Source organism: Bufo bufo, chromosome 2 (assembly GCF_905171765.1).
Source record: "Bufo bufo chromosome 2, aBufBuf1.1, whole genome shotgun sequence".
In the NCBI taxonomy this organism is placed as follows: Eukaryota; Metazoa; Chordata; class Amphibia; order Anura; family Bufonidae; genus Bufo; species Bufo bufo.
Genome location: NC_053390.1, coordinates 477,365,068 through 477,389,414, shown reverse-complemented (window position 1 = coordinate 477,389,414; position 24,347 = coordinate 477,365,068). Strand labels below are relative to the sequence as shown.

Here is a 24,347-nt window from a genome sequence, read left to right as displayed (position 1 = left end):
GGACTTCTTCAAAGCATTTGACACTGTTAAAGGTTAGTATATAAAATGAAAAGGTTACCACTTGAAAGGTTAGTATATAAAATGAGAATTCTTGGACTGGGATAAAATGTCTGTATGTGGGTAAGTAACTGACTCAGTAATAGAAAACAGAGGGTGATTATTAATGGTACACACTCACTGTAGTATTTGGTGCCACTGGGACAGTATTTGTGCTACACTATGGAATTGGTAGCCCCACCTAATTATGGTGTCCTGCCATCTGTCAATTGGATTGATTGATATTTTGGAGTAGGGGATATAAGCGATGGTTGGAAGTATGGGATTAATGTTTACAGGGGCGGATTGGCCATAGACCTTACAGGGAAATTTCCCGGTAGGCCGATGCCCTGAGGTCCACCTGAGCCCTTCTCATGGCCCGACAGTGGCCTTTTTTGGGGATGTATTTTGTGCTGCTGGCAGTATTTTGTGATGGACTGTGGTATTTGGCTCTGTTGGTTTGGTTTAATGTGCCACAATATGGCCTTGATGGCCCTGCCTTCCATCAATTTAGACCCAACTACAAAATGGGGCCACTTTTAGTATTTTTTTCCAGGTCCACTTTAAGTTCCCAATCCGCTTCTGAATGTTTAGATTTATGCTTGAAATTCATTTTGGTGTGTTATGATTTGAGGGATTGCACATATGCACCTTTGTAATGATGGAATAGAAATATGGTTCTGTATCTGTATATGGAAATTTATACATGGCTTTTTGCATAATTCTGTGAGATATGAAACATTTGCAAGAAATTACAACAATAAAGTCTTATGCCTATCTTTCTCTGTAAAGAAATTTGAAAACTATCAGCTGGTTCTAATGTATTGGCTCTCATATATTTTCAACTGATATAAGGTAACAAATGCAGTACCCAAGTCCTGGGTGTATCTGCAAATGTGTGTATTCCAGTAAGAAGAGGTATAGTTGGCAATGGTTGGCAGGAACAGGGCTAACCATCGTGTTCCTCCCCTAAATGGTAGGAGTGGACTGGTCCTACTCCTTGCCAGGAGGGCGAGTTTGAGTCCAGACAGAGTGGAGGAAGGGAGCACATGCCAGTTTTCCATCTTCAAGAGACCATATCCAGTTCTCCTTTGAGACCCATACTCCAGGAAGAATGCCAGAGTCAAGATGCAGCTTTCCCAAAATGTACAGTGGATTAAGACAACTGAGTGATCAGCAAAACCAAAGCCTCACAGACCTTGCTGCTGGTGAGAGAAAACAGGTCCATCACCAAGAATAACCAATAGGACATACTAACTTCAAGTCTGTATCACACAGTGGACATCTATATCCAAAAGTGCCTGCAAGTGCTATTAAAAATCCGTCCAACTAGCCACTATACCTCCTCATCTGGTGACAAAAACGGCACTTTTTACTTAATACGGGTGGATCTGCCACAAATTACATAGTTACATAGTTAATATGGTTAATAAAAAGTCCATCAAGTTCAACCAAGGGATAGGTGGGGATGTGAATCCCAGAAGGAAGCGAGGCTCAGATTTCTACACGTTTTTATAAGCATTAATGTAATTTACTTTTTAAAACTGTCCATTGTTCCCGCTGTGACCACATCCAGAGGTAGTCTATTCAAGTAGTTATATTTTGCACTAAGAGAGACTGTTATAGTTTTACTCCTGGTCTGATTCATCAAACAACCTTTCCACTGAACTGATCCTCAGGGAGAAACGGCCGAGTTCACCATGTTATAACACCTCATCAGGGTCACTACCACTACCATCCTCTGCACCAGCTCCTCAGGGGCTCGCTGCAGAAACAACATGACTTTATTTATTACCTAATGGAAGTTCAAATCGGGTGTCAATCAAAATGCAGTGGAAGGTTGGGTCTTTTGTTCCACATATCTCATTATCTGTCATTATTACTTGTGAGTCAAGGGTGAGCCATTCACCAGGGCCTTCCTGCAAGACATAAAATGTTAGAATATAACATTTAGGACAATGACTAAACAAAAGAAAAATAAAAGATGGAATTAAGAAATCACATTCATTATCAATACCATTCTATTACCTAAAGATATACAGTAGTACTCAAAAGTTAGTAAATCCTTCAGAAATTTCTATATTTCTGCATAAATTTGACCTAAAACTACACCAGATTTTCACTGTCCTAAAAGTAGAAAAAGATAACCAAATCAAACAAATGAGTCAAAAATATTGGACTTGGTCATTTATCACGTCTTTGAGTGGGACATTTGGTGTGACCCAGTGTGTGACAAAAACTGTGACTAAACATTTCTGGTAACTGTTGATTAGTCCTGCAAATAATATAATAATACAACAAAGAAAAACCGCAGCTATAATGTTCACAAAAAAATTATAATTTTGATTAAATGTAATTAAACACGAATCACATACCCACCAGTGTATCCTGCCACCAGATTACAGACATAAAAAACATATAAATTAGAAGTGCCTTTACAGCTGAAGGTACAGGGATAGAAGCTGTGCTGTGTGTGTGCTTTTTTTCATAAGAGATCCTACCCCTGAGATAATGAGTCTCAAGAATGGGGGTAGCAGTTCCTTATGTGTCTTAGGCCCCTTTCACACGGGCGAGTAGGTGAACGCATTGCACCCGCACTGAATACCGACCCATTCATTTCTATGGGGCTGTTCAGATGAGCGGTGATTTTCACGCATCACTTATGCGTTGCGTGAAAATCGCAGCATGCTCTATATTCTGCGTTTTTCACGCAACGCAGGCCCCATAGAAGTGAATGGGGTTGCGTGAAAATCGCAAGCATCCGCAAGCAAGTGCGGATGCGGTGCGATTTTCACGCATGGTTGCTAGGTGACAGTCTATAAACTGTATTATTTTACCTTATAACATGGTTATAAGGGAAAATAATAGCATTATGAATACAGAATGCTTAGTAGGTGATCAATTGAGGGTTAAAAAAAAATAAAAAAATTAACTCACCTTCTCCTCTTGTTCGCGTAGCTCCGGGTCTCTTCTTTACTTCTCAAAAGATGAACTATCGGCTAAAGGACCTTTGGTGACGTCAGATCACATGCTCCAATCACATGGTACATCACCGTGGTGATGGACCATGTGATTGGAGCATGTGATCTGACGTCACCACAGGTCCTAGCCGATAGTTCATCTTTTGAGAAGTAAAGAAGAGACCCGGAGCTACGCGAACAAGAGGAGAAGGTGAGTTCATTTTTTTATTTTTTTTTTTACCCTCAATTGATCACCTACTAAGCATTCTGTATTCAGAATGCTATTATTTTCCCTTATAACCATGTTATAAGGGAAAATAATAAAATCTACACAACACCTAACCCAAGCCCGAACTTCTGTGAAGAAGTTCGGGTTTGGGTACCAAACATGCGTGATTTTTCTCACGCGAGTGCAAAACGCATTACAATGTTTTGCACTCGCGCGGAAAAATCGCAGGTGTTCCCGCAACGCACCCGCACATTTTCCCTCAACGCCCGTGTGAAAGAGGCCTTAGGGAACGCATGGGTGATTGGCATAAGTGGTGGTGGATTATGATATTGTCCATCATGGGACAAATGATCTGGCTTGCAATGATGTTTCAAAGGTGAAGGAAGCTTTTCACACACTTGGAAATGATATACGGGAGGTTGCATCAACTGTTTCATTCTCTGCAGTTTTGCCTGTGCATAACCTTCAGCATGACAGGAAGATGCTGTCACGGCTGAGGATGGGGAAAACCCTCAGCCATGCGATGCCAGGAGATGGTCGGTCGCTACTTGGCCAGGACCACAGAATTAGGGAGCAGGTCACCTCCTATCGCATGCCTAATCTGACCCTGACTCCTAGCTGCATGAGCCAACATTGATGGTAGGAGGGCTCATGCTCCGGAACCTCGGATCCCTACTAACCCTCCGCAGATCCCTGAGCTAGGAGCTGCGTAGACAGCCTGTTCCTCCTGGACGCGAAGAAACAGGAGTCTAAAGTGGCCAAGCTGCAAGGGGATAGGAACAAGAACAGCCTATGGATATGGCAGGAGAACTACACTAGTTCACACCTACCTGCCACAGCCTTGCTGACTGGATCCCGTGCTCACAGCTGATGTCCACACTATAAATAAATGGACACAGCAAACACTCATACACACACAGGAACCCAGATCCATAGCTGCATTAAACATGAAAGGAAAACAACATCAACTTAACATCACATATAAACATTTATGACCACAAGGGTGGCCCTCACAGGCAGATGGTATAAGGGACCAGGAGGGTGCCTCCAGCTTACAAACAAGGCTGGAGTACCCCTCAGACATCAGGTCTCAACTGAGGCTATATAGCCCAAAGTGGTCACACCCACACAGACACACAGTGGAAAGGAAATTAACCCTTCCAAAACCAAGGAGGGAAGTGAAACCACTTAAAGGGAAAGTGCATACAAAACTAAACCTCACACACCACAAACTGCGAAAGTGCACACATAAATATCACACCGCACCAGTTACCGCCGGCAACGGCATGCGTGGCAATCATGTCCTGGGAATCAGCCAGCAGGCCGAGACACTGCCACACACGCACACAATACTACACGTTGCCACGGGCAACCACAAGTGCCGGAAGGTGTAACAGTGCACACCATACAAACCAAACCAGGAACAACCGCATGCACTTGGCAGCAAGCTGCCTAGCAACCGCTCAGGATGCTATACCCCCAAACACAACCTTGTTGCCAGCATCAACAACACGTGAGGCAACAAGTAGCCCTCACCATGTAGTTGACAACTACCAAACCACAGGCAACCACATGCAGGTCCAGAGTCACGACCATGACCATGGTCGTGACAGATGTGCATTAAGGAATTCAATGTATGGCTTGGTGAATGGTGTCTGAACCAAGGTTTTGGCTTTGTGTCTCATGTTAGCTCTCGTTGGAATGGAAAAGAACTGTTCAAGAAAGATGGTTTGCATCTTTCTCTCAAGGGAACAAAAGTCCTCAGTGAACAGTTCAAAGTATTTGCTAAGGAGCATTTAAACTAGGAAAGGGGGGGAAAGAGTGATAATCCAGCAGTCCGACTGCCCCCCGGAACTATGCCAGAAGATGTCAGTAGCACATAGGTTAAGAAATGACAAGCTCAGAGTCTTGTCTACAAATGCTCGCAGTTTAAGGAATAAGATCAATGAACTTGAGTCTATAATGGCATCTGAGAATATAGATTTAGTGGCTGTTACCGAGACATGGTTCAATGGGAGTAATGACTGGGATATAACAATACCAGGGTTCTCTCTATATAGAAAAGACAAAGAAGGCAAGAAACGGGGGAGTGGTGGCCCTGTATGTGAAAGATAGCATAAAATCAAATTTAATACAAGTTAGCAAGACCAATTTAGAGTCAGTTTGGGTTACCTTGCAGCTTGATAATCATAAGGTAACTCGTGTAGGTGTGATATATAGACCACCTAGCTAAATCAAAGAATTAGATGATCTACTAGTAACATAGTACATAAGGCCGAAAAAAGACATTTGTCCATCCAGTTCGGCCTGTTATCCTGCAAGTTAATCCAGAGGAAGGCAAAAATAAACCCTGTGAGGTACAAGCCAATTTTCCCCACTTTAGGGGAATAAAAATTCCTTCCCGACTCCAATCAGGCAATCAGACTAACTCCCTGGATCAACGACCCCTCTCTAGTAGCTATAGCCTGTAATATTACGCTCCAGAAATACATCCAGGCCCCTCTTGAATTCCTTTATAGCACTCACCATCACCACCTCCTCAGGCAGAGAGTTCCAGTCTCACTGCTCTTACCGTAAAGAATCTTTTTCTATGTTTGTGTACAAACCTTCTTTCCTCCAGACTAGTTGAAGAAATAGCTAAAATGACATTGAAGGGGGAAGTTATCGTTATGGGAGACTTTAATCTTCCTGATGTAAACTGGAAAACCAAAATAGCCAGTTCTGCCAGGAGTACAGATATTCTAAATTCCCTAATGGGATTATCTCTACAGCAAGTAGTTGAGGAGCCAACCCGGAAGGAGGCCATTTTAGATTTAGTATTCACAAATGGGAATTTGGTATCTGATATTACTATAGGGGAAAGCTTGGGGTCTAGTGATCACCAGTCAGTGTGGTTTACTATAAGTCACACCACACAAAAACAAAAGTTTTAGATTTTAGAAAAACTGACTTTTCTAAAATTAGATTAGTGGTATACGAGTCCCTATCAGATTGGAACTGTTTCAATGGAGTCCAGGAGAAATGGGACTACTTAAAAGTGGCACTATTGAAGGCAACAGATAATTGCATTAGGCTTGTCAGTAAAAGCAAAAAAAGGAAGAGACCCCTGTGGTACTCAGCAGAAGTGGCCAAAATCATTAAAAACAAAAAGATAGCATTTAGTAATTATAAAAATAAAATAAAAACGAGGATGACAGGAACATTTCTAAGATTAGGTAGAGAGAGGCCAAACAAGTTATAGGGGCTTCTAAAGCACAGGCAGAATAGAAATTAGCTCAGTCACTGAAAAAAGGCGATAAGACATTCTTCAGATACATAAATGAAAAAAGGAAAGTAAAACAAGGAATTACCAAATTAAAAACAAAATAAGGAAGGTATATGGAAGAAGATAAAGAACTAGCTGACTGCCTTAATGAATACTTCTGTTCAGTTTTTACAAAGGAAATTGAAGGAAAAGGTCCTCAGTTAGGTAGGAAGACTAATGAATCTTTTGATGCATGTGTCTTTACAGAGGTTCTAAGTAAGCTGTCTAAAATTAATACAAATAAGTCACAGGGGCCTGATGGGATACACCCAAAGCTATTAAAAGAGCTTAGCGGGGGGGGGGGGCGTGGCCAACTGCCGACATGAGCGCACGCACTTGAGCTCTGCTCCGTACCCCGATCTAAATCCTTCAGCATCCTGACACCCTGGCTACACAGAAAGACGAGTGGCAAGTGCAGAGGAGGAAGAGGAAACCTGGGAAGACAGACATGGGCCCCAGTAAGGCACAATCTGCGGCTGAAAAGCTTAAAGAGTATGTTCGGCAGGAGGCCCAAAATGGCGCCGGCGGCTCTGCCACGCCACGGGCGGCGGTGACAAGAGGCCAAGCAGCGCTGCAGACAGAGGCGGAGGGGGCGGAAGAACCGGAGGTAACGCTCAAAGATGTTTCTCATCAGCTCCTCGCTGCAATCTCCACCTGCCAGACGTCCCTTACCTGTAAAATCGAGGAGGTGAAGGTGGATTTGGGCCTACTCAGACAGGATGTGCAGCAGCTCAGAGAGCGTGTACGTCACACGGAGGACAGGGTCTCTGCCCTTGAGGACTTCACAAGGCCCCTGACAGGCAGAATACAGGCTGTGGAGAGGTCTGTGGGCCTATGGCAGCAAAAATGCGACGACCTTGAGAACAGGGCCAGGCGCAACAACGTCAGGATCCTGGGGTTACCTGAGAGAGCGGAGGGCTCGGACCCAGCTACTTTCCTGGAACTCTGGTTCAAGGCACAGTTCCCTGATGCGCCATTTTCTGGTGCCTATGCAGTTGAGCGGGCTCACCGGGTCCCCGCCAGACCTCCCCCTCCTGGAGCTCCCCCAAGGCCCTTGCTGGCGAGGCTGCTTAATTGGAAGGACAGAGATCTAATCCTGGGACAAGCGAGAAACAAGAGAGAAATCAAGCATGATGGAGTGAATATATCACTGTTTCCTGACTTCTCAGCTGAGCTCCAAAAAAAGAGGGCCACTTTCATCTCTATTAAGCGGCGTCTTCGTGATATGAATCTGCAGTATTCCATGGCTTACCCAGCGCGCCTTAGAGTGGTAGATGGAGAGAAGACGGTCTTCTTTGTGGATCCTAAGGAGGCGGAGGAATGGGTCTCCAAAAGGCCAAGTCGTCCTGAACCGCGCTGAGGATCATACATCTAGGACAGCTGCAGGCCCCCTGAGCGGTAATGTAGGGCTTCCACAGACATCTAAGACTTTGACTCCCTAGCGTGGTTTATGGAGTGGCCCTGAGATGCTTATAATTGCGGAAATGTTATCTGAGATCCGCTCCTATACATATGTCGATATTACTGTGGTTGCCCTCTCCATTTTGTTTTTCTCCCTGTCCTTGATACCAGATCCCCCCCCCTCCCCCTCTCCCCCTCTCCATGCTCCCCTTTTCCTCCTAGTCTTTAGACTTTGCAAATTGCTATGATCAGTGGTGTCTCATTGATATGGGGTTGGGCGGATACCTGCATAGGTTTGTCACCTTAATGTACTATGCAGGTCCCCGTGACAACAGCCACGATGCGTGATGACAGAGATGTCGTCGACTATGGAGTTATCCACTCATTTGTTATCATGTTATTATGTTATAGAAGGTTCATACTGTTAAAGGCATGGTATGTAAAGCATGGTGGGATATCAAGGCGAGTATGCATGAGAAGGTCCGATGTCAGCAGACAAGGTTTAAATGTTGGAGGATGGCTGAATTGCAAGGAGAGTGAATCATTAAGTCGAGATGGCTGATTTTAAGGTTATGTCATGGAATGTGAGGGGTCTGGGTAGTCCGAGAAAAAGGATCTCTGTATTCTCTCATATCAGACAGTACGGCCCTCACATCCTGGGCCTGCAAGAAACCCATTTGATTCCAGAGACAGGGAACAGGATTAAGAAACCCTGGGTTCAATGGTCAATAAATGCGTATGGGTCTACACACTCTAGAGGGGTTGCCCTGCTTGTTCACAGGAACATCAGGTGGGAGGTCCAACATTTGGTTGTGGATCCTGAAGGTCAATATATTTTGGTATATGCTTTTATCAACTGCGCTCCATATGTGGTAGTAAATATCTACAACCCCCCCCCAGCTACTATAACTATACTTCAGGTGGTGATGGGATTTATGGCACAATACCCCAATGCCAAATTTCTTTGCATGGGAGACTTCAACCTAGTGATGCATGAGGATTTGGACAGGTTTCGTCCAGAAGGGAGAGTGGGTAGTCACACTCAGAGTGACACTAATATAGCTAGAGTTGCGTCTGAACTTGGGTGGCTAGATATGTGGAGGCTACGTTACCCCCTTCGGAGGGAATATTCCTGCTTCACCCCGGCCAGGGGCGCCCTGTCCAGAATAGATTATATATTTGGAAATGCGGCTGTGTATACGGATCTTGGCAACATTGAATATGGATCACAGGGCCCCTCGGATCATGCTCCGGTCCTGGCCCAGTTTACTCTGTATAGTGGCGTCAAGCAGAGTGTCAAGATGCGCGTGCACCCTTTCTGGTTGTCTCTGATGTCCTCTCATGACAGAGTCCCTGATCAACTCCAGGTATTCCTTGCAATGCAGGATGAGATGACGGATGGACTGCTTCTCTGGGAGACGTTAAAGGCCTATCTGAGGGGGTGTCTTAAGTCATCCATATCATATATTAAAAGGGAATCTGCGCGCAAGGAATTAGAGCTGCACTCCAGCTGTAAGGTAGCTGAGAACTCCTTCAGGTTAGACCCCTCTGAAGTGAATAGGCAGGACTGGATGTTAAAAGGCAGGTTGTACATGACGCACCTCAGGGAAAAGAGTGAACGCAAACTGTTCTTTCTAAAGCAACAGAACTTTGAGCTGGGCAGCCAGGCAGGTAAACTATTGGCCCACGTTGTGCGCAACAATAATATGTCTCCCCCGGTCATTAGAATAAAGGACACAGCTGGGATGGTAGTCGAATCAGTGGGTGACATACTGAATAGATTCAAAGGTTTTTATCAGGATCTATACAGATCGGCGGCTCAATACTCTGATCAAGAGTTGGAAGCTTATCTGGGGCAGGTCACACATCCGCAGCTTGGCGAGGAGGATAGAATTTTACTGGAGGCTGATATTACGCTAGAGGAAATTCAGATGGCAATGGCGGAGCTGCCTACTGGCAAAGCACCTGGCCCAGACGGGATCCCAGTAGAAGTTTACAAAAAATATGCAGAAGAGCTAGGACCCGAGCTTCTTAAAATTTATCAGGCGGCACAGCAGAGGGGTAGACTCCCGGATTCGATGTACGACGCCACCATAGTGGTTATTTTGAAGCCAGACAAGGATCCTTTGGAATGCGGGTCATATAGGCCGATATCACTCCTAAACCTTGATTATAAAATACTCACGAGATTGCTTGCCTCCAGGCTAAATAAGGTCATTGCCACAGTCATACACAAAGATCAGTCTGGGTTCATACCAGGACGATCGACGTCTGACAACATCAGAAGGGCGCAGGTCATGGCACAGGTGGGAGTGGCAGGGGATAAGCATTGGGCCTTGGCATCTCTGGATACTGCCAAGGCCTTTGACTCTGTGGAATGGGTGTACCTACTGGAAGTACTACGCTGTTTTGGCTTTGGCCCTAAATTTATTGAGTGGGTGGAGATTTTGTATCGCCTCCCCAAGGCTAATGTACTTGTAAATGGATCAATATCTGACTCCTTTACTCTTCACAGAGGAACCAGGCAAGGCTGCCCTCTGTCACCACTCTTGTTTGCCATTGCCATAGAGCACCTTGCTTTAAGGATTCGACAAGATCAGATCTTCAAGGGAATATCCATGGGCGAGAGAATGGACAAAGTTGGATTATATGCGGATGATCTCCTTCTCTTTATGGACGAACCTGAGACAACACTCCCTAGAGCAATTGACATAATTAGCAAGTTCGGAGAGTTCTCGGGTTTACACATAAATTGGACGAAATCAGCACTTATGCCTCTGTGGATACACACGTGGCCACCTCAGTATTGCAATCTGCCAGTAGTAGATTTCTTCAAATATTTAGGGGGTGTTATCACTAGGGACCCCCAGTTAGCGTACTCCCTGAATATTGCACCCCTGGAGTCCATGTTCATGGATAAATTCAGGACATGGAGGACCTTGCCACTCTCTATTATGGGAAGACTAAATTTGGTCAAGATGACTCTCTTGCCCAAAGGGTTGTATCTGCTGGCGCATGCGTCTACCCCGATATCGCAGGGATTCTTTGCTCGCATTCATTCGTTAGTGACTAAATTTGTGTGGGGGGAATCCAGGCGAAAGCTGTCCCTTCAGGTCCTACAGAGGCCCAAGCTAGAAGGTGGCGCTTCTTTACCTGATTTTTTCCTTTATTATCTAGCTGGACAGCTGAAACTTCTGACCCCCTGGGTCCAGGCAACTGATCTACCTAATGCAGAATACTACCTTAGGGAGTATCTAGGATTATCCTCTCTATGGCCTGTGTTGGAGGGGCCGAGGTTTATTTCCATGCGCTTGCTCCCTATTCATAGAATGGCCCATCAGGTATGGAATGCTGCGAAAATGAGGTCGTTTAAAGACATCCCAGATGACATCCCGTTATGGGATAATCCCATGTTTGCTCACTTAAAAGACTTAGAGGGTGCTAGATGGTGGCAGGCGCAGGGAATCCGCAAACTGAACGACTTATATGCTGAGAGTAATCTATGTTCCTCCTCTCAGCTGCAGGAGAGGTTTGAACTACCTCGCTCATTCTTCTTTAGATACCTGCAGCTGAGACATGCGCTAACGGCACAGTTCGCAGCAGGTGGCCGGAAAATTTCTAATTACCCTCTGATAGGAGTTCTCAGATCACAGGGCCCGAAAGGTATTATCTCTGCACTCTATACACATTTGCTTAATAACCGCACGCTGATGAATCCCCTTGCTGTTGAGGAGAAATGGAGAAATTCCATCCCTTCCCTATCAGCTGACGATTGGAATGAAGCGCTGCTGTCTCCAGTGAGGGCCTCTCCGTCAGTAACTAATAGGCTGATTCAGTTGTTTATCCTGCATAGGAGTTACCTTACACCTGTTCGCCTGCAGAAAATGGGGAGACTGACACACAGTAGGTGTCATAGGTGCCATCAGGAGGGAGCGGATTTCTGGCATCTCATGTGGGACTGCTCATATTTAAAGAGCTTTTGGGCAGCAGTGATAGGAGTGCTGTCTGCTATAGTTCCAAATGCGGTGCCGCTGTGCCCAAAGAGCTGTATACTTGGTATCCTGGATGAGGAGGATTGGGGCCATCATCACAGAATTTTCTTGAGCGAAACCTTATTCTTTGCCAGAAAAGCTGTTGCCCTGAGATGGATGGATGATAGAGTGCCTACGGTGGGTCAATGGAAGTCGCTGGTTAATCAGGCTGTTAGTATGGAAAAGGTTATCTTTATCCATAGGAAGTGCCCGCAAAAGTTTGATAAAGTGTGGGGCGAATGGTGTGCATCCCCTCTGACTGTGCATAATGCTTGTATGTACTCTGTAACCGATGTATAATGCCATGCTAACATGCATATTGAGGCTAGATCTCCTCCATCGTTCTCCCTCCAGAAGTCATTTGATTATGTAAATTTTTATGCTGTATCGGATTTAAATGCAGAACTGTCAAGCACTGCAGTGCTTGCACTATATCTCCTGCGTGAGATATTCCCTAAATGTATTAATCCTTGTCTACTCTAAAAATGTAACATGCCTTTCTTGTTAAATTTCAATAAAACGAGTTTAAAAAAAAAAGAGCTTAGCGGTGAACTAGCAAAACCATTAACAGATTTATTTAACCAATCACTGGTAACAGGAGTCATTCCAGATAATTGGAAATTAGCAAATGTTGTGCCCCTTCACAAGAAAGGTAATAGGGAGGAATCGGTCAACTATAGGCCAGTAAGCCTGACATCAATAGTGGGGAAATTAATGGAAACCATACTTAAGGAGAGGATTATGGAACATCTAAAATTCCATGGATTGAAAGATAAAAAAACAGCATGGGTTTACCTCAGGGAGATCATGTCAAACTAATCTTATTGATTTTTTTGATTGGGTGACTAAAATAATAGATGGCGGAGGTGCAGTAGACATCACTTATCTAGACTTTAGTAAGGTTTTGATACTGTCCCACATAAAAGGCTTATCAATAAATTGCAGTCTTTCTGCTTGGACTCCCATATTGTTGAATGGATTAGGCAGTGGCTGAGAGACAAACAACAGAGGGTTGTAGTCAATGGATTATATTCAGACCATGGTCTTGTTACCAGTGGGGTAGCTCAGGGATCTGTTCTGGGACCCATATTGTTTAATATCTTTATCAGCGAAATTGCAGAAGGCCTAGATGGTAAGGTGTGTCTTTTTGCTGATGACACAAAGATTTGTAACAGGGTTGATGTTCCTGGAGGGATACACCAAATGGAAAAGGATTTTAGGAAAACTAGAGGAATGGTCAAAAATATGGCAACTAAAATGTAATGTTGATAAGTGCAAGATAATGCACCTGGGGCGTAAAAACCCAAGAGCAGAATATAAAATCAGTGATACAGTCCTAACCTCAGTATCTGAGGAAAGGGATTTAGGGGTCATTATTTCAGAAGACTTAAAGCTAGGCAGACAATGTCATAGAGCAGCAGGAAATGCTAGCAGAATGCTTGGGTGTATAGGGAGAGACATTACCAGTAGAAAGAGGGTGAGGGTGGTGCTCATGCCGCTCTACAGAGCACTAGTGAGACCTCATTTGGAGTATTGTGCTCAGTACTGGAGACCATATCTCCAGAAGGATATTGATACTTTGGAGAGAGTTCAGAGAAGATCTACTAAACTAGTACATGGATTGCAGGATAAAACTTATCAGGAAAGATTAAAGGACCTTAGCATGTATAGCTTGGAAGAAAGACGAGACAGAGGGGATATGATAGAAACTTTTAAATACATAAAGGGAATCAACAAGGTAAAAGAGGAGAGAATAGTTAAAAGAAGAAAAACTGCTACAAGAGGACATAGTTTTAAATTAGAGGGGCAAAGGTTTAAATTAATATCAGGAAGTATTACTTTACTGAGAGAGTAGTGTATGGATGGAATAGCCTTCCTGCAGAAGTGGTAGCTGCAAATACAGTGAAGGAGTTTAAGCATGCATGGGATAAGCATAAAGCAATCCTTTATATACGATAGGGCCAAGGGCTATTCATAGTATTCAGTATATTGGGCAGACTAGATGGGCCAAATGGTTCTTATCTGCCGACACATTCCTTGTTTCTATGTTTCTATAAAAATATTCTACTTGTTTTTAAGACAAACTCTGCAGTGCTACAGAGGCTGTATTGGATGACATCCTCTTCATCTTGGGAGAGGAACCAGTGTTTTTGCCAGTGTTTGACACATATCCTAACAATAATGATTTTAATTAGAGATGAGCAAAATTGAAGTTGACGAAGTGGAATTCGATCCGAATTTCAGGAAAAATTTGATTAGTAACGAAGTCTAATTTTCTTCTTGCACTTCATGGTAACAAATCTTATTTTTTCTAAAATCTCTGCTGCACATGTTTGAAACATGAAGTAAGAAGCCCGGGAACTAGGGATCACCCATAATACCATGCAGATAGCTAATCAGCAAATAGCCAGCCCCTGTGATGTCACAGTCCCATAAAAAGTCTCCTCCTGCCCTATCTCTGCCATTTTAAAGTGAACTTAGTGCAGGGAGAGATGTTACAGGCACTAGGGACAGTGCTTAGGAAAGCCTTTATTCAGCAAAAATTACTATTGAGCAATTCAGGGACAGATTATTCATAATGTAGGAATATAATAGGGAGGCATTAGCCACACTGTTGGGAGAGAGCAGAGGACAACTGAACAGTGTAAAGCCTGGCTACTACGAGCTATTCTATTACATCTTAAAAAGAAGAATTGTGATGGCACATTCACATTTGGTTTAAACTAAAAGTTTTTTATTTTTGTTGGTTAAAATATTTGATTAAAATGTTATTTGTTTAGGAATAGATCATTATGAGATAAAAATAAATAAACACAAATTATAAATTATAAAAGAGAATGATACTGGCAATATATATATAGCAATATTAGGGTGGGATGACAACTCGTGGTGTTGTTTGGGATGAAGTCTGATTGGGCTAGAATGTATATTCAAATGAGCGATAGTAAACGGGATCAAGAAGTCCCTAAGATTGGGGCTGGTATTTAAATATTCAATAAAGTTCAAAAAAAGTTCAAAATAAAAGTTCATTCAATAAGTTGTGGAGTCCGTGAGTATAAGTTCACACAGGTAGTGCAGGATACGTTGATTCACTTCTGTAGAGTAGTGGTATTCTTAAAGGTGTATAATATATTCACATATAAAAATCCACTAAAGTATAGATGAAAAGTCGTGCAGCAGAAATTGTGAAAGATGCTCATTTGAGTAAAAATGTGTTGTGCACAACAAAAATATAAATTAGCATAAAAGTGCTCTTTAAGAAAATTATATACCATATAGGTAGTGTTCATGTATTGAAACACTATAGATTGACTTCTGGTGTGGACGTAGCAGTGTTAAGTGCTGTGTTCATCGGGCTCTCAAGTGTTAGAACACCCGCCTTTTAAAGAGAGAGCGACTCTCCTGACAGGTTTCTAGTTCACTTGAATTTACATACAGGCTTTCCAGATAGTCTTATTGGATGTAGCCGATATCTTTGTGCAAGTACATACAGTAAAATGCAGATGAACAGTAAAGGGTGTGATTTACTTTACCCCTCTTCAATCTGTTACTGTGTCCTCCGTCCTGCAAGGACCTGCGTGGCGTCCCACGTGATCGTTTGCCTTACCATGTGATGCTGCACGTGATGGTGATGCATTGTGACGTCACACGGTGTCTGGTTCCTGATTGGCCAATCCTATTAATTGTGGGTAATTTGAAAATTATCACGGTGGCGAATCCTTTAGTCGGGTGATCTTCAGTTTAAAGTCACTGTGTTCTTTGTAGTCCTCACTGCTTCCTCAGACCAGACGCGTTTCGGGACACTTTTTGGTCCCTTCCTCAGTGGTCAAGAAATGCCCATTACTTGACCACTGAGGAAGGGACCAGAAAGTGTCCCGAAACGCGTCTGGTCTGAGGAAGCAGTGAGGACTACAAACAACACAGTGACTTTAAACTGAAGATCACCCGACTAAAGGATTCGACACCGCGATAATTTTCTAATTTCCTACAATAGGATTGGCCAATCAGGAATCAGACACCGTGTGATGTCACACTGCATCACCATCACGTGCAGCATCACATGGTAACGCAAACGATCACGTGGGACGCCACGCAGGTCCTTGCAGGACGGAGGACACCGTAACAGATTGAAGAGGGGTAAAGTAAATCACACCCTTTACTGTTCATCTGCATTTTACTGTATGTACTTGCACAAAGATATCGGCTACATCCAATAAGACTATCTGGAAAGCCTGTATGTAAATTCAAGTGAACTAGAAACCTGTCAGGAGAGTCGCTCTCTCTTTAAAAGGCGGGTGTTCTAACACTTGAGAGCCCGATGAACACAGCACTTAACACTGCTACGTCCACACCAGAAGTCAATCTATAGTGGTTCAATACATGAACACTACCTATATGGTATATAATTTTCTTAAAGAGCACTTTTATGCTAATTAATATTTTTGTTGTGCACAACACATTTTTACTCAAATGAGCATCTTTCACAATTTCTGCTGCACGACTATTTCATCTATACTTTAGTGGATTTTTATATGTGAATATATTATACACCTTTAAGAATACCACTACTCTACAGAAGTGAATTAACGTATCCTGCACTACCTGTGTGAACTTATACTCACGGACTCCACAACTTATTGAATGAACTTTTATTTTGAACTTTTTTGAATATTTGAATACCAGCCCCAATCTTAGGGACTTCTTGATCCCGTTTACGATCGCTCATTTGAATATACACTGCTCAAAAAAATAAAGGGAACACAAAAATAACACATCCTAGATCTGAATTAATTAAATATTCTTCTGAAATACTTTGTTCTTTGCATAGTTGAATGTGCTGACAACAAAATCACACAAAAATAAAGAAATGGAAATCAAATTTTTAACCGATGGAGGTCTGGATTTGGAGTCACACTCAAAATTAAAGTGGAAAAACACACTACAGGCTGATCCAACTTTGATGTAATGTCCTTAAAACAAGTCAAAATGAGGCTCAGTAGTGTGTGTGGCCTCCACGTGCCTGTATGACCTCCCTACAACGCCTGTGCATGCTCCTGATGAGGTGGCGGACGGTCTCCTGAGGGATCTCCTCCCAGACCTGGACTAAAGCATCTGCCAACTCCTGGACAGTCTGTGGTGCTACGTGACGTTGGTAGATAGAGCGAGACATGATGTCCCAGATGTGCTCAATTGGATTCAGGTCTAAGGAACGGGCGGGCCAGTCCATAGCATCAATGCCTTCGTCTTGCAGGAACTGCTGACACACTCCAGCCACATGAGGTCTAGCATTGTCTTGCATTAGGAGGAACCCAGGGCCAACCGCACCAGCATATGGTCTCACAAGGGGTCTGAGGATCTCATCTCAGTACCTAATGGCAGTCAGGCTACCTCTGGCGAGCACATGGAGGGCTGTGTGGCCCTCCAAAGAAATGCCACCCCACACTATTACTGACCCAATGCCAAACCGGTCATGCTGGAGGATGTTGCAGGCAGCAGAACGTTCTCCACGGCGTCTCCAGACTCTGTCACGTCTGTCACATGTGCTCAGTGTGAACCTGCTTTCATCTGTGAAGAGCACAGGGCGCCAGTGGCGAATTTGCCAATCTTGGTGTTCTCTGGCAAATGCCAAACGTCCTGCACGGTGTTGGGCTGTAAGCACAACCCCCACCTGTGGACATCGGGCCCTCATATCACCCTCATGGAGTCTGTTTCTGACCGTTTGAGCAGACACATGCACATTTGTGGCCTGCTGGAGGTCATTTTGCAGGGCTCTGGCAGTGCTCCTCCTGTTCCTCCTTGCACAAAGGCGGAGGTAGCGGTCCTGCTGCTGGGTTGTTGCCCTCCTACGGCCTCCTCCACGTCTCCTGATGTACTGGCCTGTCTCCTGGTAGCGCCTCCATGCTCTGGACACTACGCTGACAGACACAGCAAACCTTCTTGCCACAGCTCGCATTGATGTGCGATTCTGGATAAGCTGCACTACCTGAGACACTTGTGTGGGTTGTAGACTCCGTCTCATGCTACCACTAGAGTGAAAGCACCGCCAGCATTCAAAAGTGACCAAAACATCAGCCAGGAAGCATAGGAACTGAGCAGTGGTCTGTTGTCACCACCTGCAGAACCACTCCTTTATTGGGGGTGTCTTGCTAATTGCCTATAATTTCCACCTGTTGTCTATCCCATTTGCACAACAGCATGTGAAATTGATTGTCACTCAGTGTTGCTTCCTAAGTGGACAGTTTGATTTCACAGAAGTGTGATTGACTTGGAGTTACATTGTGTTGTTTAAGTGTTCCCTTTATTTTTTTGAGCAGTGTACATTCTAGCCCAATCAGACTTCATCCCAAACAACACCACGAGTTGTCATCCCACCCTAATATTGCTATATATATATATTGCCAGTATCATTCTTTTATAATTAGTATTTATTTATTTTTATCTCATAATGATCTATTCCTAAACAAATAACATTTTAATCAAATATTTTAACCAACAAAAATTAAAAACTTTTAGTTTAAACCAAATGTGAGTGTGCCATCACAATTCTTCTTTTTAAATTTGACATACCCTTACGGTTTTTAGGTGTACCGGTGATTGAGCACCTCTATCCATATTGACCGACTGGTGAGCCTCAGGGACACTTTATCCTATATCTATTACACCTTGCAGCACTAATTGGGGTTAAAAAGTGTTTTAATACTAGTGATGAGTGGCAGGGGCTATATTTGAATTCGCAATGTTTCACGAACATTTGGGCGAATATTCGTCATATATTTGCGAATTTGAGATTATTTTCTTGATTGCGAAAAATCGGCAATGTAATATTTGCTTAATGCGCACAAAATACAGGAGTGGGTGACTTTTGCTACATTTTCCAAGCTGCTAGAAGTTTCCTGAGACTGGAGAAAATGGTTGGCACGGCAGAACATTAAAAATGGCTTTATATGCAGTTAGAGTGCTCCAATATATTCGCGATTGCGCTAATTGGCGCTAATAATGCAAATATTTTGGCGCAATACATGAAACTTCACATTTTAGCAGGTCTGCATGTATGTATGGACAGCAGAACCTACCTCACTACCTAACACACTGCACTGCAACAGCTATACTATATCAGGATATAACCTACACTGACTTTCTCCCACTAACTATCTGTATATATATATATATATATATATATATACATATACATATATATATATATATATATATGCTATCTAACTATCTCTAATGTAGTGTGGAAAGCACAGAGCACAGCAATGACACTGCTGTCTCTCTCAGAACTTTAAAAAACTTGACTGCTGGGGAGGTTATTATATAGTAAGGGGTAGGCAACTTTCCTATTGGTTGCTAGGGATGTTGCTAAGCTCAGACAAAGACATTGCAGCCTTCTCATTGGACCACAAGCAAGAAGGGAGGTTACTGATGAAAAAAAAATCTAGAATATTTGAAATTATAGAATTACTATATTCTAAATATTAGTGAATTCTTGAAGTGTCGATATTCACGATTAATATTCGAATATTCGCACCCAACACTATCTAATACTACAGATTTTAGGTTGTTTGGTTGTTTGCATTCTTTGATACATCACCAATTCCAGTAATTCTTGATTCTGTTACTGGGCTGAAACTGTGGTCTTGGGAGTCCAAGTTCTTTTATATATACTTATGTCTATTTGGGGTGAAATTGCTGCTGGATACTACAGATTTTAGGGTCTTTAAGTTTTTTTTATATATAATTCAATCTGTTAATCCTTGATTGTCTAATTGGGGTGAAATTGCGGCTTTGACTACAGATTTTAGGGTACTCATAAGTATATCCGTAAAAACCAAATTTTATAATTGCTTTCTGATACTACAAGTTTTGGGTGTGTTAAAAAATTTTTTTCTCTAAGTACATCTATTCTTCCTTGATTCTGGGGTGAAATTGCGGCCTGATACTACACATTTTAGCGTTCTCATATATAAGTACATCCATTCATCCTTGTTTTAGGGTGAAATTGCAGCCTGGCACTACTGCTCTTTTACCCTTACAGTTACTGTTACAGTACAATATGTCCGACAGACAGGTGAGAGGCCATTCTAAGGGAACGACCAGTGTCCAAAATGTTTCTGGAGCAGGCAAAAGAAGGGGGGTGGTAGCAGCCGTCACAGCAACAGGCCAGAGCTGCCAGTGTCATCCAGCGATCATGTTTTGACCAGCAACCCAGCTGTCTGTCACGACCTTTGGTTTGTGCTGTGACACTTTTGCCACACTTGCGGTTGCCCGCGGCAACGTGTTGCTGTGAGAGCATGCGGTGGCAGTGTTTCGGCCTTCTGGGTGATTGCCGTGACATGGTTGCCACGCATGCTGTTGCCGGTGGTAACGTGTGGCTGAGTTTGCTTGTGTGTGCACTTCCCCTTTAAGTAGCTTCCTTCCTCTGTCTGATGTTGGAAGGGTTAACTCCCTTCCTAGTGTTTTGTGAACACTGGGTTTATGTGTTTGTGGGTGTGGCTGCTATTTAGTCTCTGCTGCAAGCCTGTAGCTCAGTGCTCCTCCAGGCTTGGTGTGTGCTGGTGGTTTACTGCTCCTGGCTTTACCATCTGTCCAGTGAGGGCCACCCTTGTGGTCATAGATGTTCAATGTCATCCTGTTGTCTCCTTCCCTTCCTGTCCCTATTTGTATGGAGTGGGTTATGTTCAGGGTGTTTGTATGTCTAGCTTGGTGTTACATGTCTGGTGGTGTTTGGTGTCATGTTTACTAGACATTCCCCTGTCTCATGTTATTGCAGCTATGGTGTCCTGGGTTCCTGTGTGGTTTGTGGTGTGTGCTTTGTCCTTTAATGTTGGTGTAGACACCAGCACTTGTGCACGGGTTCCAGTCAGTGTGTCTGTGGCAGGTAAGTGTGTTATTGGTTTCGCTTACCTGCCATCTCCTTTAGCTGTATGTGTTTCCCTTTCCCTGCTTCTAGGCCTTTAGAGACTCCTGTTCCTCCGTGTTGTGGATGAACAGGTCGTCTCTCCCCTGCTCCTAAGTGAGGGATTTCCAGGGCGACTCAGGATATTAGGTATCCAGGGTATGAGCCATCCAACCATCAGGGTCCGCTCATACGGTTAGGAGTTAGGGAGATCATTAGGGATGCAATAGGAGATGACCTGCTCCCTGATCCCGGCATTCTGGCCTAGTTGCTACCAATATCCTTCTTACATTATATGGTGGGGGTTTCCCCCACTCCCCAGCGTGACACTGTCCTTGAATGGTTGACTCGGTCTTCTACCTTATCTCAAGTGATATCAGACACCCCTAGCCAGAAATAGGTGGATTCCTCTAACACCACACTTAGTTGGCATGGCCCAGGAACAAGCTCTGTGCCCCAACCTGTCTTAAACCTGCATCTTTCATTTTCTGTTCTTTCTGCTCAGGAAGTATTGTATGCTGTCGTCTCATCTCCGCTTTTCAGCAAGGACAAGCTTCTAGAGGACAGTCAGCAGCTACTGACCAGCCAAGATATTGAGGAGGGATCCGCTGCTTCCTCCAGTAGGCAGGCAAGTAGCGACTATGAGAGTCGCGTGGGAGCTGGTGTTGTAAGGGGTCAGGCACACTGGTGAGGCTAACATCAGTGATGTGCAGACGGTAGTGGATGATGATGTAGTCGATCATATGTGGGAGCCGTGTGAAGAGGGGGCTTCATTGTCATCAGGAGAAGTGGGTTGCAGCTTGCACGTGAGACAGCAGCTGAGCCAGCAGGGTGGTAGCAGCGTGAGTTCTGGAGCCTAACGTGCCCAGGGTAGACCATCTGCTACGCAGGAGCCTACCTTTCCGGAAAGAACTAGTGGTGCATGGGTTCAGCATGGAGTGGTGAGGGGTAAATGCCCTACTCGACGGTGTGGGATTTTTTCATCAAGCCGCTGGAGGACATCAACGTGGCCATTTGTATAATCTGTGGCAGAAGGTGAAGCACAGCCCCAGAGCCAATGTTGGCAACAATGGCCCTGCATGAACACATGCAGCATCACCATAAAGTGGCCTGGGAAAACTGTGGCACTAATGTAGTGGTACAGCCTGATGCAGAGACTGCTGGATCACCCAGTGGCCCGCACCCCTTCTCCAGCAGTCAAGGCTCCACCACCTCAGTAGTAGGGAGCTGTATTTCCTTCCCATTCTCTACTGGTCCTAATGCTCTTCCTCCTCGTCACTCGTTTCGTCAGCAATCGATCCCTGAGGCATTTGCAAAAAGATAATAGTAGGAGTGCAATGGCAGAGAATCTAAACGTGCCCCTGTCCAAGTTGCTGGTACTACAGTCACTGGCTTTCCATGTGGTGGACTCTACATCTTTCAGAGAACTGATGGCTTGAACGGATCAAAGGTGGAGAATCCCAGGCAGTCATTACTCCTCCAAAAAGGTTATTCCAGCCCTGCACACATATGTTGAACAGAAGGTGGGCCAGTCCTTGAGCCTGTTGGTGTCTGCTAAAGTTCACGGCAACGCTGACGTGTGGAGCTGTAACTACGGTCAAGGACATTATATGTCCTTTAATGCCTACTGGGTAAATGTGGTTTCTGCCCAGTCACACCAGTAACTTGGCCAGGTGACGGCACTGCCGCCTCAGCGTTCTGAAGCTGTGAGTACTGTGCCAATGTTCTCCTTTGCTCCGCATCCTCCACCTTGTCCTCAGCCTCCACTGCAGGCACAATTTGCTTAATCCAGCATACCACCTGTGCAGAGCATGGCGGTGTCACGCTGTTCTACACCTCATTTGCCTGGGTGAATGGAGTCACACAGGGAAGGAACTGCTCATTGTCACTCATCAAGAAATAAAATCCTGGCTTTCTCCGCGATAACTCAAAATCTGAACCCTGGTGACCGACAACAGGAAGAACATGGTGTCGGCACTGCGTCAAGGAGTGCTGAGCCATGCGTCCTGCATGGCGCACGTGTTCAATCTGGTTGTAAAGCTATTCCTGAAGTCTTCCACCCATCTGCAAGACATCCTAAAAATGGGCAGGAAACTTTGCATGCACTTCATCCACTCGTACACCGCCAACCACACCCTCCTTGAGCTGCAGCAGCAGAACGGTGCCCTCCAAGATAGGCGGATATGCGACATTTCCACCTATTGGAACTCCACCCTCCTCATGTTGGACCAACCTATATGAGCAGAGGAAGGCCGTAAACAATATCTTGATAATGCAGGTGGATAGGAGCACTTCCCTGTGTAACTTCAACGTTAGCCAGTGGCAGTTCATGCGGGACTCCTGCCGTTTTCTCAGGCCCTTTGAAGAAGCCACTTTGTCAGTCGCCAGGACTAAAATCACGTCATTCCACTCCTTAAATTCCTAGGGCAGATGCTGATAAATGTGGCTGACCAGGGGACAGGAGACATGGCACTTACATATCATGGCCACCTAAACCATGTGGGGACTGAACTCGAGGAGGAGGATGAGATTCATACAGAAGCAATGTATACAGAAATTGACAGGAGAGGAGCTGGAGGAGCTAGAGGGCGATGAGAAAGACCAGGCAGATGACCCCGAAATACCATGGCAGGTATGTCATATAGAAGCAAAGTAACTGATTCACTACCACACCGGACTACCTATGCATGTTTCTGCAGTGCACAGTGTTCTACACTAGAGTTGAGTGGACACCTGGATGGTCAGGTTCGACCGAACTTCACAAAAAAGTTCGAGTTCGGGACCCGAACTTGACCCCGAACTCGAACCCCATTGAAGTCAATGGGGACCCGAACTTTTGAGCACTAAAATTGCTGTAAAAATGTAATGGAAAGGGATAGAGGGCTGAAAATGCCAGCAAAATGTGGTTAAGAGAATGGCAAGTGCTCCACAAACAAATGTGGATATGGTAATGACTTTAAAATAACATTAAATACGTAATAATAAAAAATTGTAATCTTGATCTAGGAGGACGAGGTCCATATGGAGTAGGAGGTTGAGGAGCCGGTGGATGTGGCGGTGTAGGTGTGGAAGCGGCGGTGGAGGAGGAGGAGGAGGAAGCCTACACTGCTTTTTGGTTTTAAATTTATTTTTATTTTTTTAAATTAGGGAACACCCCAAAACATTGGGAAATATAACCTGTCGTGCTAAACACATGTTCAGACAATACACTGGCTGCAGGGCAGGCCAGCACCTCCAAGGCGTAAAGGGCAAGCTCAGGCTATGTGCCCAATTAGGAGACCCAGAAGTTGAAGGGGGCAGACCCATAATTCAGTATGTGTAGGCGTGTGCACACTGCACCATGTCGCACGTCCCCGTGATGTCCACGATCCAATTGGATATCTTCTCTATCAACTTTCGATGTTCTTTCATGCGCCAACCATGGTGATCACAGGTAGCGAGGAATCAGGGTTCCAGGCCGGAAAGAAAGCCTGAGAAAGGGATACCA

At 44.3% G+C, this 24,347-nt stretch overlaps 1 protein-coding gene across 1 annotated transcript in view; it reads right to left on the bottom strand.

Annotated features, from left to right (window-relative positions):
* LOC120990939 (protein unc-13 homolog A-like) overlaps window positions 1–24,347 on the bottom strand; it is a 2,175,961-nt gene that overhangs the window by 1,954,636 nt on the left and 196,978 nt on the right. Inside the window, exon 4 of the mRNA XM_040419831.1 lies at window positions 1,832–1,955. Coding sequence (XP_040275765.1) covers window positions 1,832–1,955 — 124 coding nt within the window. The remainder of the gene's footprint in view (window positions 1–1,831; window positions 1,956–24,347) is intronic.